Source organism: Zootoca vivipara, chromosome 3, assembly GCF_963506605.1.
Source record: "Zootoca vivipara chromosome 3, rZooViv1.1, whole genome shotgun sequence".
Taxonomy (NCBI): Eukaryota; Metazoa; Chordata; class Lepidosauria; order Squamata; family Lacertidae; genus Zootoca; species Zootoca vivipara.
In genome coordinates, this window is record NC_083278.1 from 71,747,771 (window position 1) to 71,761,876 (window position 14,106).

The 14,106-nt window shown below is 40.4% G+C and overlaps 1 protein-coding gene across 1 annotated transcript in view; it reads right to left on the reverse strand.

Moving 5' to 3' along the window:
* Positions 1-14,106, reverse strand: part of WDR27 (WD repeat domain 27) — an 80,150-nt gene that overhangs the window by 47,494 nt on the left and 18,550 nt on the right. The window contains exons 18-22 of the mRNA XM_060272834.1: positions 13,798-13,890; positions 10,685-10,806; positions 3,485-3,618; positions 1,228-1,325; positions 494-615 (exon numbers count right to left, since the gene is read on the reverse strand). Coding sequence (XP_060128817.1) covers positions 494-615; positions 1,228-1,325; positions 3,485-3,618; positions 10,685-10,806; positions 13,798-13,890 — 569 coding nt within the window. The remainder of the gene's footprint in view (positions 1-493; positions 616-1,227; positions 1,326-3,484; positions 3,619-10,684; positions 10,807-13,797; positions 13,891-14,106) is intronic.

Genomic DNA, 14,106 nt, shown 5'->3' on the forward strand with positions numbered 1-14,106 from the left:
GCACTCAAAACTATCCTTATTTAATTCTTAATGTACTGGAAGATATGTGTAAAACATGTCGCGACGCTGCTTATGCCTCTGCCTTTTGGGTATCTACAACAGAACATTTGGCAAAGCAGATGCCAAATCATACAGCACAACAGTAGCTATGCCACTATATGCCTGGCTACCCATATTCAAACAGAATATGCAAGTCAGCACCAGTTCTCCAACTCACAAAACATTCCCCATTCTGAGTCATGGTGTTGCTTTTCTTTTTCATAATTATGGTCATCACAGTAGAGAGTAATTCAGATGAACTACTGTAGCAACAGACTAGCGAACAATGTGGGTTGAGAAGTAGAGCTTGCTGCTTCCCTATCCAGTTTATCAGACATGTAAGATTCTAAATCTCTCCATGAAAGGGAGTGCCATTATGAACAGGAGACTTTCATGCTCATCACCATTTAGAATATAAGCTTTAATTAAAATTATTAAGAGATCTTAAGCTTACCTTGTTTTGGCAAATCTGGTGAACTGATCTAGAATGAACATCCGCTATCACTGCTGCACTACAACCCACATTGAGGTCAAAGACTTCTAGTGCTCGATTGCTACCAGCTGCCAGTACAATATCTGTTATCTCTGTAAGTTAAAGTTCTGTTAATCTGTGTATATGTATGTACATCTCTTTCATATGCAAGGAAAATGCACACTACATTTAAATAAATTAAGCAGGTGTTCAACACACTGGTAGAAATAGGACCAATGACCAAGCTGCTTCATCATAATGCATGTTTCCAAATTTATACCACTAATGATTTTACAGCATGATAATAGCAGTATAGTAAAGCTAATGGCTTCGCTCTTTGTGATATTAAAAGATAAAAACTATCATATCATTATATTAAAGAACTGAAGTTAGCTAAGGCTATAAACCTACGCATGCTTGCTTGTGCATAAGTTCCACTGAACTAAATGGGACTAATTTTATTTATTTATACTTAACAAAATTGATATACCAACTGCTTGTAATAAAACCGCAAAGCAGTTTACAGAAAAATATAAAACATTAAAATTTATCAATAAAAGACATATTTAAAAAAACATTCAAAACTTATTAAAATCAACAATGATTAAAACACATGTAGCAGCTTAGTAATCGTGTGAAGAGGCTAATGCCAATTGTTCTAAATGAAATGCTTCCGACTGAATGCTGAACATAGGTAATAATTGATAAGAGGATACAAGAATAGAATTCATTTACTGCTGAAAGGCTGGTGATTTCCACTGTAGATGCCATGGGGAATTTCTGTACTGATTTACAAATGCTCTTATTTCGGTATCTACAGAAATATATAAATAACACCAAATAATAAAAACAATGAAATAAACAATGAAATTTTTAACAGGTGTCTTATAATCAGTTCTTATACTTACAAACAGAAAGTAAAAGATATCTATGTAAAATATTTTACATAAATTTTTGTTATAAAATTTAAATCTAGGGTATATCTCAAAGCACTGCATCAGTTAATTTTCTTTTGTATTTCTGTCTATTCCTATTATTGGGAAAAGAAGGAAGAAATGCTTGAACTCTTGGTCCAAATGCAGCAAACTTGCATGTGTGAATATGGCATCACAGATCAAACACCACAGTTCACTGTTTTTAAGGAGGGAAGGAAGAAGTGAGTGGATAATTTAGACTGTGTTAACATGTTCTTCTACTTAAGAGATCTAACACATTCCTGATGTTTCTGTCTATAGTTGCACTGAATCTTTTCCATACAAGCATTTTTCCAAATCTGACTCATCAAAGAACTGAGTGAAGAATTGAAATTGGAGTAATAGCACAATGGTACATAACAAGCAAAACTAGCGAGAAATTGAAATAAAGAAAGCCACAAACAAAACATCAAGACAAATTAAACTTTTTCTTTTGTGTTTCTTTACTTATATCAAACTTGGCTGTCAGGAAAATTTGTGGGTGTTTTAATTCCCCTCCTCTCTCCTTCTGTGTCTGTGTGCTATTGTTTGTTTGGCATTAAACACTGAATTAAATCCAGTAAAGGAACTAAGCACAGGCAATGAAATAAGTTGATCTGTTAAGTGAAAGAAAAAAATGTGATCCTAGTATTTATTAATAGCATTTGTTGTTGTTTAGTCGTTTAGTCGTGTCCGACTCTTCGTGACCCCATGGACCATAGCACGCCAGGCACTCCTGTCTTCATTAATAGCATAATCCCCCCAAATAAACATACCGGTATTAGACATCTGAAATCAATGAGATTTAAACTTGTGTAACTTTGGTTGATATATGTGTGTATTAATTTGTTTGTATATTTAAAATTCCTCACATCCAACTGCTAATGGATCTATACCCTGATGAAAACTGTTTCATTACTGTCTAATGATTAAATAATTTTATCTGATTAAGCATTTGCCTGAAAACTGTTTGGAAGAAATCAATACATTAAGAAGGAGCTGTGAGATTGCTTTTGTTTTTTACATTATAAGGTAATGTCCACTGATGAAAGGCAAGTCCATCTTTAATACCTTCTTTTTCATTCCTTGTTACACTAACACAGCAACACAAAATTAGCCTCAAAAACAGACATGTGTTCCCGGAACTCTCAGCCGCATGATTACAATTGATCAAATCATCAACTAAAGCAGGGTGGGAAACCTCAGACCCAGCACTCAAATGCAGCCCTCCAGTTCTCTTTTTCTGGCCCTTGGGATTCTCTCCAGGCCACACCTCCTTCTGCAGACCACATCTTTCACCAGCCTAGCTTCACAGCCTCAACTGTTTCTGCATGCCTGGAATGTGTCCTTGCTCTTCTAGATGGAAGGCACTGGGGTGTGTGAGGCTGTGCGTAGAAACTCATCCACTGTGCAAAGGTAAAGTTTGTATTCATTGATGATCCACCCACTTTTGCCTCTGGCCTCACTCATTACTGGCATGTGGCCCCAAGATGGGAATGTGACCCTAGAGTTGAAAAAGGTTCCCCCATCCTAAACGATAACTTTTGTTGATCAAACTGATCAAGGCTGCAACCCTATACACCTAGAAGTATGCCCCATTGAACACAGCAGGGTTTACTTTTGAGTAAAGATGCATAGGCTTGTACTGCAGTTTGCAGCCCTAGAAATAACATAGAATAATACTTTAGCAAAAGATGCCAAAAAGACAGTAATGATTCCAAAACAGTGTTGGGCAGAATTAAATCTGAGGGACAATTAGATCAACTACAATAGAATTGAATGTGACCAGAGGCAATTTTCATGCTAACAATATTCCTATTTTTATTTTCTGATAGAAGATGTAACATTAATAGCAAAATCTGATGCATGTTTATTAAAAAGTCGCACTCTATTCCATAGCACATTCTGCACATTCCATAGGGCTGCAGTTTTATTTTTTCCTCTTTCATTACTTTGTTTAGGTGTCTTACAGGATCTAAAGAATACTTGATATTTCTAAGAATCGTAAGACTTTACCTACCGTTTCATCTCATCCTTACTGGTATCAAGGTAGCATCTTAACATGTGAAACTCTGCTCCACAAGACAACAATATAAATGTATCCATGTAATAAAACTGTGCTGATCGAATGGATTTATGAAACATTTCCTTTCCCTAAAAGTAAAATATATATAATTAACTATGTATACTGTATAATTTTCAGTCAGAAAAATACAGATGGTTTCTTTATGGCACACTGTCAGATTACTTCCTTTGTTAATTTTCTCTAAATTACAAATCTTGATTCATCTTACACTGTTGTCCATTTCTTTATAATTACTATTAAATTAGTCAAGGCCCAAAGCCCTAAAAAAATACAACGTCACTCTGAAAATCCAGTCATTTACAAAAAAAATCTAGTCTGACTTCAGTCCTCTTTCCCACAATAACATTACATCACAAAAATTACAATGTCCTGAATGCCAATCCAAAAGCAATCTCTCCTCAACCTCTTTGACACACATAATCCATTTCTTCTTCTTCTTAGCATTCTCTATATTAGATGAGGAGAACCCTTTTTCAGCATGAAGGCTACGTTCCCTTCTTGGCAACTTATATGGAGCCACAAATGAGCATTGGGTGGGATCAGAAGCAAACATGGACAAATCTTTAAAAATCTAAAATTTACCTTTGTACGTAGACTACACCCTCACATACACACCTCTTTCCCCATTCCAGGCAATGGCCCATTGTGACAAATTGAAGCACTTTTAAAATGTTTATTTCTGCCCGGCTGGCAAAGAGTTAACCCACCTCCAGCCTGACTGGCATAGAACTCTGATGGGGGCGGGACTGTGCCCGGTTTGAAAGGAGGGAGTGTCGGTTTTGGTCAGTTAGGAGGGAGAGGGAGGAAGGTGTGGGGTGGTGTTATGAGGTGGCTTGTATGAAGACAGTTAAGAGGCTAGGAAAACTTAAAGTTAAATGTTTGACTGAGTTTATTTTGTACAACTGGAACAAAGCTAATTAATAAATGACACGTTAAAGAATCACTTATGTTTTTAACACAATAAAACTTCATCTCTGTTTTTGCCAACAAGAGGTCCGTCTGTATTTTTCCAGCGAGGTACCAGGACTCACAACCGTGGTGACTCAAGAGAGGGCAAAACTCACCTCAGGCAGGGAGGTGGTGGTTTGTGTCCTGAAGTTACACGGAGGAGGCTAAGAAGGGTAACCTGAGGTGCCAAGAAGTTGCCAGAGTGCATAGGGCAAACTTCTACGGTGGGGGGAATCCAACTGAGGGAGACCCTTTACTGGAGGCAAGAGGTTATTCCTGGGGGACAGCCTAGAGTTTCTCAAGGTACCAGGCCACGCAAGCTGGAAGGCTCTCCTTACTAAGAAACCCATTAGTAAAAGGGGTTTATTTTTTGAGGCGCCAGGAGAAGAGGGTAGGTGTTTTCCCCTCTGGATTCCTGTGTCGCAGTGATAGTAAGGTAGAGTGGGACCAGGGTCGTCACATTTTTGGTGGCAGCGCCGTGATCGAAATTCAAAGCTCACGCGCCTAGTTTGGTTTGAGTCTGTCAAGATTTTCCTGTGAGGAAAATGACTCACGTAAGAAAACCCAGAGAGGCAAAAGGAGATGAAAGAACGGAAGGGGCTGAGGGAAGCCCAGGTTCTGAGGTAGAACTGATGAAACTACGAATTGAGATGGCCCAAATTGAAGCTGAGAGGGAAAAGATAGCATCTGAAAGTGAGAGGGAAAAAGCTAGAATTGATAGTGAGAGGGAAAAAGCTAGAATTGAAGCTGAGGAGAGAATGCAGTCCGAGAGGTTAAGGGTTCAATTAGAACAGGACAGAATGAAGCTTGAAGAGATACGTTTGCGATCAGAATTAACTAGTAGTCCAGTTAATAATGATAGTATCACAATTAATTTAAAAAGGTTCCCCAAATTTGGAAAAGACGATAATGTCGAATCATTTCTATTTACCTTCGAACGCGTTTGTGTGGAATTTCAAATACCTGAGGAGAACTGGATGCTTTATTTAAGACCTCAAATTTGTGGGATACTAAGTGAAATTTATGCTGACCTGAGGGAAGAAGAGCTGTCAAGTTACCAAGTATTTAAGCAAAGGGTCAGGGTTCGATGTGGACTCACGGCTGAACAAAGCAGAAAGGCTTTTCGTGAGGCAAAAAAGGAACATAAAGAGACTTATGCCCAACTAGCTAGCCGCTTAGATAAATTACTTGACAGATGGATTCAAGGGAGTGGAGTGAAGAACTTTGATGAGTTAAAACAATTAATTTGTTTAGAACAATTTTTTAAGCAAATCCCTAGCAATTTACGTTGGTTCTTGAGGGATAAAAAGCTGAAAACTGTGGCAGGGGTTGCCGAGGTCTTAGACGAACTACAAGGTGATTTCAATGAAATAGCATTCCCAAAACACTCACAGAAGGGTAATCCATGGAGAAACAGAGAAATTAAAGACAGGCAAGAAAAATTTCCTGTCAGGGAATCAGTTTCTGACAAGACAGGGTCTAAGAAAATCACTTGTTTTTTCTGTAATCGTGAGGGCCATGTACGTGCCAGGTGCCCCCTGCTGGTTAAGTCGCAAACTACACCTACTGCAGCTAAACAAGTAAAACTGGTAATGCAGTCACAGGAAAATAGCTCGCCTCAGACAGAAGGCTCAGAGAAATCAGACAGTCCAGCTGAGACTACTTCTAAGGTCTTACAGGTCTGGAGGGCTGAGCAGGAGTGCAACCAAGATTACATGGAGCCAATTGAATTAAATGGTCAGTTTTTTTTAGGTTTGAGGGACACAGGAGCAGAAGTCTCACTTGTCAAATCACAATTTGTTCCAAAGGAGCAGTACCTCAAGGGTCAGTCCTATAGTTTAAAAGGCATATGGGGCCCACATTTTGAAGTACCATTAGCTGAAGTTGATATTACCTACAAAGGATTTTGTGGCAAATGGAGAGTTGGAATCCTAAATGAATTGGAGGTACCCTTTTTAATAGGGAATGACCTAGCTAGTCAGAAGCACCGTATTCAAGTGATAACTAGGTCACAGTCTCAAGTCACTGAGAGTAATCCTCCTGCAGTTATAGAGTCACCCATAGAGCCTGGTGAGGATGAAGGGCTGATTAGCGTGCCAGTGGTCCAGGAGCACGGTGCCCAATTCTTGAGTGATCAAAAAGAGGATGAAACTATAAAAGAGCTGTGGGATAAAGCACAAAGTCCTACTGCAGAAGTAACTGTGGAGAACCCCTGCTTATTTACCACCATTGAGGGAAGACTGTATAGAATTTCTAGGAGGAGGAAAACTGCTGCTGTTTGGGAAAGGAAGAAACAGTTAGTGTTGCCAAGAGCATACCGGTTGCAAGTGCTACAAATGGCACACGACGCACCCTCAGCAGCGCATCTAGGCATTAGAAAGACTAGTGATAGAATCCAAGCAAGATTTTACTGGCCTGGGATGGGCAAAGACATCAAAGAGTATTGCAAGTCCTGTGTGATCTGCCAAAAAGCAGGCAAAAGAGCGGACAAAACGCGAGGCTTGTTACAGTCTATTCCCGTAATTACTGAGCCCTTTTCCAGAGTAGGAGTGGACATCCTCGGGCCTATATCCAGAGTTACAAAAAGGGGGAATAAATTTATTTTATGCCTCGTGGATTATGCTACGCGCTATCCAGAAGCAATACCTCTAAAGGACATTGACTCAAAGACTGTAGCAAAAGCCCTCATGTCGGTGTTCTTAAGGCTGGGATTCCCCAAAGAAATTATAACAGATTTAGGGACATCCTTCACGTCCAAGACCATGGAAGAGCTTTTAACCCTTTGTGGGATTAAGCATGTTAAAACTACGGCTTACCATCCGCAGTCGAATGGCTTGACGGAGAAATTTAATTCGACCCTGAGCCGGATGCTAAAAACCTATTCCATCAATCATCCTAACGACTGGGATGAGAGGCTGCAACACTTCCTATTTGGTTATCGCGAAGTGCCGCAGGAGAGCACAGGGTTCTGTCCTTTTGAACTCCTATTTGGACGACAGCCACGAGGACCCCTAGACTTGATGAAAGCAGCGTGGTCAGGGGAGGAGCAGATCGACAGCCCTGATGTTGTGACGTATCTACAGGAGCTACAGAGCGACCTTCAAGAGCTACGGGAGCAAGCTGCTCACAACTTGCAGCAGGCACAGCGTCGACAGAAGCAGTGGTATGATGCACACGCAAGAGACAGATCTTTCCAGCCTGGTGACAGTGTGCTCGTGTTAAGAACAAGACGTCGAAAGAAGTTGGAGATGTCGTGGGACGGTCCCTTCAAAGTGGTCGAGAGGATATCAGCGGTGAACTATTTGGTAGAGTTAGATGGGGAAGGGAACCGATGTAAAAACTTTCATGTAAATTTACTTAAGCCTTATTTTGACAGAAATAAGTTGGTGTTGCAAGTAAAGGGGAAGGTGACACAAGGAATTCATTTAACTGGGTGGGGAGAACTAAGTAAGGGCACAACTCTAGCAGAGGTGTCATTCGATGAAAGTCTGACCCCAGAGCAAAAGGAGCAGTTAAAATTAGTCCTTGCTCAGTTTGCTCAGATCTTCTCAAACATCCCAGGGAGGACCAGCCTAGCAACTCATAAAATAGATACGGGGGAAGCAAGACCCATAGCTACCCCTCCTTACAGAGTGACGGGGGAGCACGCCGACTTGGTCTCTTCAGAGATCAGGGAGATGCTTGCACTGGGATTGATTGAGCCCTCTTACAGCCCCTGGTCATCGCCCCTGCTCTTGGTCAGGAAGCCAGACAATACCTTTCGTCCCTGTGTAGACTTCAGAAAGTTGAACCAGGTGACCGTGCCGGACGTTTACCCCATGCCACGGGTGGACGACTTGGTTGAGACCATAGGAAAAGCGAATTATATATCTACACTGGACTTAACAAAAGGGTACTGGCAAGTGGAAATGGATCCCTTAGATAAGCCCAAAACCGCTTTCATCACTAGAGATGGGTTATTTGAATTTAAAGTGCTGCCTTTTGGGTTAAAGAACGCGGCAGCCACGTTCCAGCGACTCATCGATAGGATGCTAAGGGGTCTGAATACGTTCGCCCTTGCTTACATTGACGACATAGCGGTATTTAGCCCATCGTGGAGAGATCACTTACAACACCTAAGTGTGGTTTTCCAGAGGATAAAAGCGGCAGGTTTAACAGTAAAAGCGGCTAAGTGTCAGATGGGGAAAAGACAGGTTAAATACTTAGGCCATGTTCTCGGAGGGGGAGTGATCAGGCCAGATACTAACAAAGTGGAAGCCATCAGAAGCTGGCCGGCTCCCAAAACTAAGAAGCAGGTGCGTGCCTTTATAGGAGCTATAGGTTATTATAGGCGTTTTATCCCCCAGTTCAGCACTCACGCGGCTGTGTTGAGTGACTGTACGAAGAAAAGCCGCCCGGACAAGATTATCTGGACATCACAGTGTCAACAAGCTTTTGAACTTTTAAAGGCTGCTCTGATGACAGAGCCCATTTTAAAAGCACCTGATTTCTTTTGCCCTTTTAATTTAATGACGGACGCTTCAGGTGTTGGTTTAGGTGCAGTGCTGGCACAGGAGGGAGAAGGAGGGTTTTTACACCCAGTATTATATATCAGCCGGAAGCTATTGGAGAGGGAAAAGCACCTCTCTACCATAGAACTCGAATGCCTAGCGATTTTGTGGTCCGTAGGTAAACTGAAGCCTTACCTGTGGGGCCGAAAGTTTACCCTATATACCGATCACTCACCGCTGAAATGGCTAAACCAAATGAAGGGTAACAACAGCAAGTTAATCAGGTGGAGCATGCAGTTACAGGATTACACCTTTGATGTCAAGCACATAAGTGGGAAGGAAAACATCATAGCGGACGCTTTATCCAGGTATTTTTGAGAGGTATAGAATGGTGCAAATGATTATATGAAACGGTGATAACCCTAGCAGAACATTTGTGCTTAGGCGTTATAATCTGACACATGCCAAACATGGTTTATCTGTGTACAAGTTTATGAGATGTTAATTTAGTTGACTTTGTAATATGAATGTTATAGAATGCATTGAAGTATTTTGGACCCCAAGCCCATTGCTTTGGCATTGCTCTAGTTAATTAAGAGCAAGCCGACGCAATGTCTTTGTGGTGGGGGAGATATGTGACAAATTGAAGCACTTTTAAAATGTTTATTTCTGCCCGGCTGGCAAAGAGTTAACCCACCTCCAGCCTGACTGGCATAGAACTCTGATGGGGGCGGGACTGTGCCCGGTTTGAAAGGAGGGAGTGTCGGTTTTGGTCAGTTAGGAGGGAGAGGGAGGAAGGTGTGGGGTGGTGTTATGAGGTGGCTTGTATGAAGACAGTTAAGAGGCTAGGAAAACTTAAAGTTAAATGTTTGACTGAGTTTATTTTGTACAACTGGAACAAAGCTAATTAATAAATGACACGTTAAAGAATCACTTATGTTTTTAACACAATAAAACTTCATCTCTGTTTTTGCCAACAAGAGGTCCGTCTGTATTTTTCCAGCGAGGTACCAGGACTCACAACCGTGGTGACTCAAGAGAGGGCAAAACTCACCTCAGGCAGGGAGGTGGTGGTTTGTGTCCTGAAGTTACACGGAGGAGGCTAAGAAGGGTAACCTGAGGTGCCAAGAAGTTGCCAGAGTGCATAGGGCAAACTTCTACGGTGGGGGGAATCCAACTGAGGGAGACCCTTTACTGGAGGCAAGAGGTTATTCCTGGGGGACAGCCTAGAGTTTCTCAAGGTACCAGGCCACGCAAGCTGGAAGGCTCTCCTTACTAAGAAACCCATTAGTAAAAGGGGTTTATTTTTTGAGGCGCCAGGAGAAGAGGGTAGGTGTTTTCCCCTCTGGATTCCTGTGTCGCAGTGATAGTAAGGTAGAGTGGGACCATGATGGAAGTGGAGCATGTGTAACAATTTAGCAACCACTTTGAAATGCCAGAAAACTTCGAGGGGGGTGGCACTCAAGTGCTCATGAACTACAGCACACACAGTTTTATGTGCTTGATAATTTCAGTGCCATCAGTATTCAGTATTGATAACTGGAAATGTTAAACTATCCTAGAATTCTTTTTCACAATTACTAAGGTGGTAATTGGAAATATATTCCAAACAGATACAATTGGTATGATTTTGGGGTGCAGGCATCAGAGAGAACAGTACCCCAAATCTATCTAACTTGCAGGAGGTGTTTATTACCAGACATAAAGCAGGTTCTGCACTGCTGACTGACCAGATCCTTAATGTTCTGTCTTCAGAAGATGAAACAAGCCAGTTGTTGTCATGGCTCCAACCAACTGAGTTAACAGCACCATCATGCCCTAAAAAAAAAGAAAGGAAAAGTGTTTTTGGAAAACAGGTCTGTCATACATTCCTAATAAATCAGAAGACTTTTCCCCCCCAGAAAGATCACTGTTCATCTATGAGAATTCTTATATATAATAATGTATGAATGTATGTAGAGATACAAAGAGGGGTTTTAAATAATTAAATAAAAATTTCAGTCCACAAAGGAAAATAATGGATTTTCTATTAACTAATAAGATGCCTATTCTTCTTCCCGCTGAGGTGGACTTAGGGAGAACTGGAATCAATGTGGAGTTAGCCATCTCCCTTATTTGTCAAAATTCCCAACCTGGACACCTAAACTGCTTTAAAACTGTCAATTACAGAAATTGTTCACCAGAGCAGTAAGGGCAAAGAAGGGATTCATCAGCCTTACCAATAAATCCCTTTTCTTTTTGTTGCAGTGTACAATTTCACCCTCAACCTTGAATTCCTCCTCCCTATAGGCTTAGGTATCCTCAGGCCACATACAGGCTACATTTTTCCCTGTAAGCTAAATATTTTAGTGAGAAGAGATGACTTGCTCATTCTTCATTTTGTTAATTCTCATGTCCTGATACTGTCTGTCTTGTAGAACTTTGTTTGGCCAAAACATGCTTGTGCAGAGGAGAGGCCATTAGCAACTCCGAGACTGATCACAACATGCTGTTAACCAAATATTTATATAAATTTCCCATTATCTAGGGAAATCAATTTCTAGTACTGGAATGCAATCAGTAAAATATGTAATGGCATAATGCTTCTTTCTGAATCCACTAGGATGCCTGGTTTAACAGGCATGGAAACTGAAGTTAAATAGCTAGTATCTATGTATTTTTTCCATTTATGCAATTGCAGTCTGAGCTGGTTTATACTGAAAAAAGTATTACTACACATAAACAAATGTTTTTTGTTTGCCCTTTATGAAAAATTTCTCAAGGCAATTACACACCCCACACTTTCCCAGTAATGTCAGCCATTCTTGTGGAAAATATGACACCTGAGAAACCAAGAAAATGGAATTTCCCAACCCCACTTAGAGCATCTCTACAGCCTGGAATCTGGGGAAAGAAACAAGAATAGCCTGATTCTGCCCACCTGCCCACAGCTGCTCTGACTCTATTTAACAACAATTTATTATTATGAAAAATTCTGAGGCAGAGATATAAATACACATAGCAAAAGTATGAGATTTGTGACACACTTGTTCTTGTTTTTTCAGAAGTCTAGGTTTAGAATCAGATAAGTCTCTGAATGTTTCAGTTTATACATTTCAGTAATACCGGTATGTTTAACAGAATATACAGTGCAGTGGGAATTTTACCATGATGAACAGGAATACATTCCCTAAATTTTATTTCAAGTATAAAGATTGCCTCCGACTACAGTTTGTTTTAGCCAGGCATTCTGATATAAATATACTGCAAGTTGGTAGCAGTATAAAAGCATAGTTAGTCTAAACCTGTTGTTGCTACAGTGTTAAGACAATATCATCTTTAAATGATGCCCCTTTATTGTGCTTCACATACAAATCAGAGTTGTAACTGAACTGCATCAACACTTCATCAACACTTATGGAAGAAATAAACTTCTCTCTTTACAAAGGGAAGACTGGTATTGTAGAACATTAATTTAGCAACTTCAGTTCAGTGTGGCCACTTCATTTTTCAATCCTATATTGTAAACTGTAAACAAATTCAAAGTGTTAAAAGAGCCAATCAAACATCCCTTTGTCATAACTCAGCACCTATTATTTACAAAGGTGAAAACTATTACTGTTAAAGAGACAGTATTTTAAAGTCCTAGACTGCCCCCTAGTGCACTGAATTTAAATTTGCAATATATATTTCACTTATAAATTTATATGCTGATTCTCCATTTTTGTCACAACCAAACTCCATTAGCTATGAATGATGGGTTTGAGTCTCGCGAGTGTAAAATAGGGTCAAGCTGAAATACCCCCCTTGTTTCAGTGAGTTTTCAAGGGGGGATTTTTGAGACAGGGTAAACCTACTGAAAGCAATGCGAGACCTCCTTCAGGGCATTGCTAACCAACAGCCGTTATCACTCTCCCCAGGATCCCCTGGAAGTGGTGTCATTCCAAGGCATTCTTGGTTAAGGTGGTGACGCTACTGGCAGCTTTTGGGGGGCAGCCACAATTTCCCCATGGGTTGCCTTAGACAAGGCACTATCCCAAGGGGTTTGGAATGACAGGAGGAGGCGGCAGAGGGTTTCGTAGTCGCTGGTAGGCAGGCACTGAGAGCAGCTCTGCTGCTGCCGAGCTGGCGAGACTAACAGGGAAAATTCGAAACCAGCAGGACCAGATTTTCCTAAAGGACTGGAAGAAATTTACATTGTATCGGAAAGACAATTGTAATTACTTAACATCGCTTGTAGGGTGACAAAAAGTTTTGTAAGGACTTTATAAATTAAGGTTAGCTGGTGTAAGATTAGATTTATAGCAATAAGCATCGTAATAAAATGCAAAATCAGAAAGAAATCTAGAAAACCATTCGAAGGGGTTGAAGGAAGTCTTAGGCTGCGATAGCCAAAGATCTGTTATGTTGCTTTGGAATTGTTACGTTGGAAAATTTGTGCAAAAATAAATTTTAAAAATTATATTAAAGAGAGAGAGAGCAGCCCACACCTCCAAGGAAACTCTGCTTCCACAGCCCCTGTAAGCTCCCTTCAAACCTTTTCAGGGATTTAATCAACCCCTGAAAACAAACAGAAGAAAATTCAACCTTCCAGTCAGGTTTAGCAATATAAGACAAAATAGGCAAATTAGTGGAAATGAAACCAAGCATGGTGGGCTTCAAGGTTCTAAAATGAAAAAGAAATCATAGCAATAATATACAATACTAGCGCTAAAAACAGGTAGCATAGTAAATATGCTTTGCAGGTAGCAGTTGCTTAAAATGCCGTATCTTGCACTAATAGGAAGTAAATAGAAGACCTAAGACTGAAAAAGGCTGGAATTAATTTACCTGAATAAACTGTTGGTGTTCCTGTAAGATTTGAATTGAATGCCAGCAAGGTTTTGTCAGCCAAGCCACAAGCCAAGAACTCTCCATCCCCTGTAAGAATAAGGGGTATAGAATCTGATAATTCTAAACCATGGATATAACAAATCATTTTTTTAAAAAAATATTGTAGTTATATATACGCTGCATTTAAAGAATTCCTCAGAAGTGAATGGGACTTATTTCTGTGTAGACATGTATAGGATTGTGTGGTCAATGCTGAAAATCAAGGCAGGCTTGCTGTCTGAATGAACCTTAATGAGCCCTATGTAC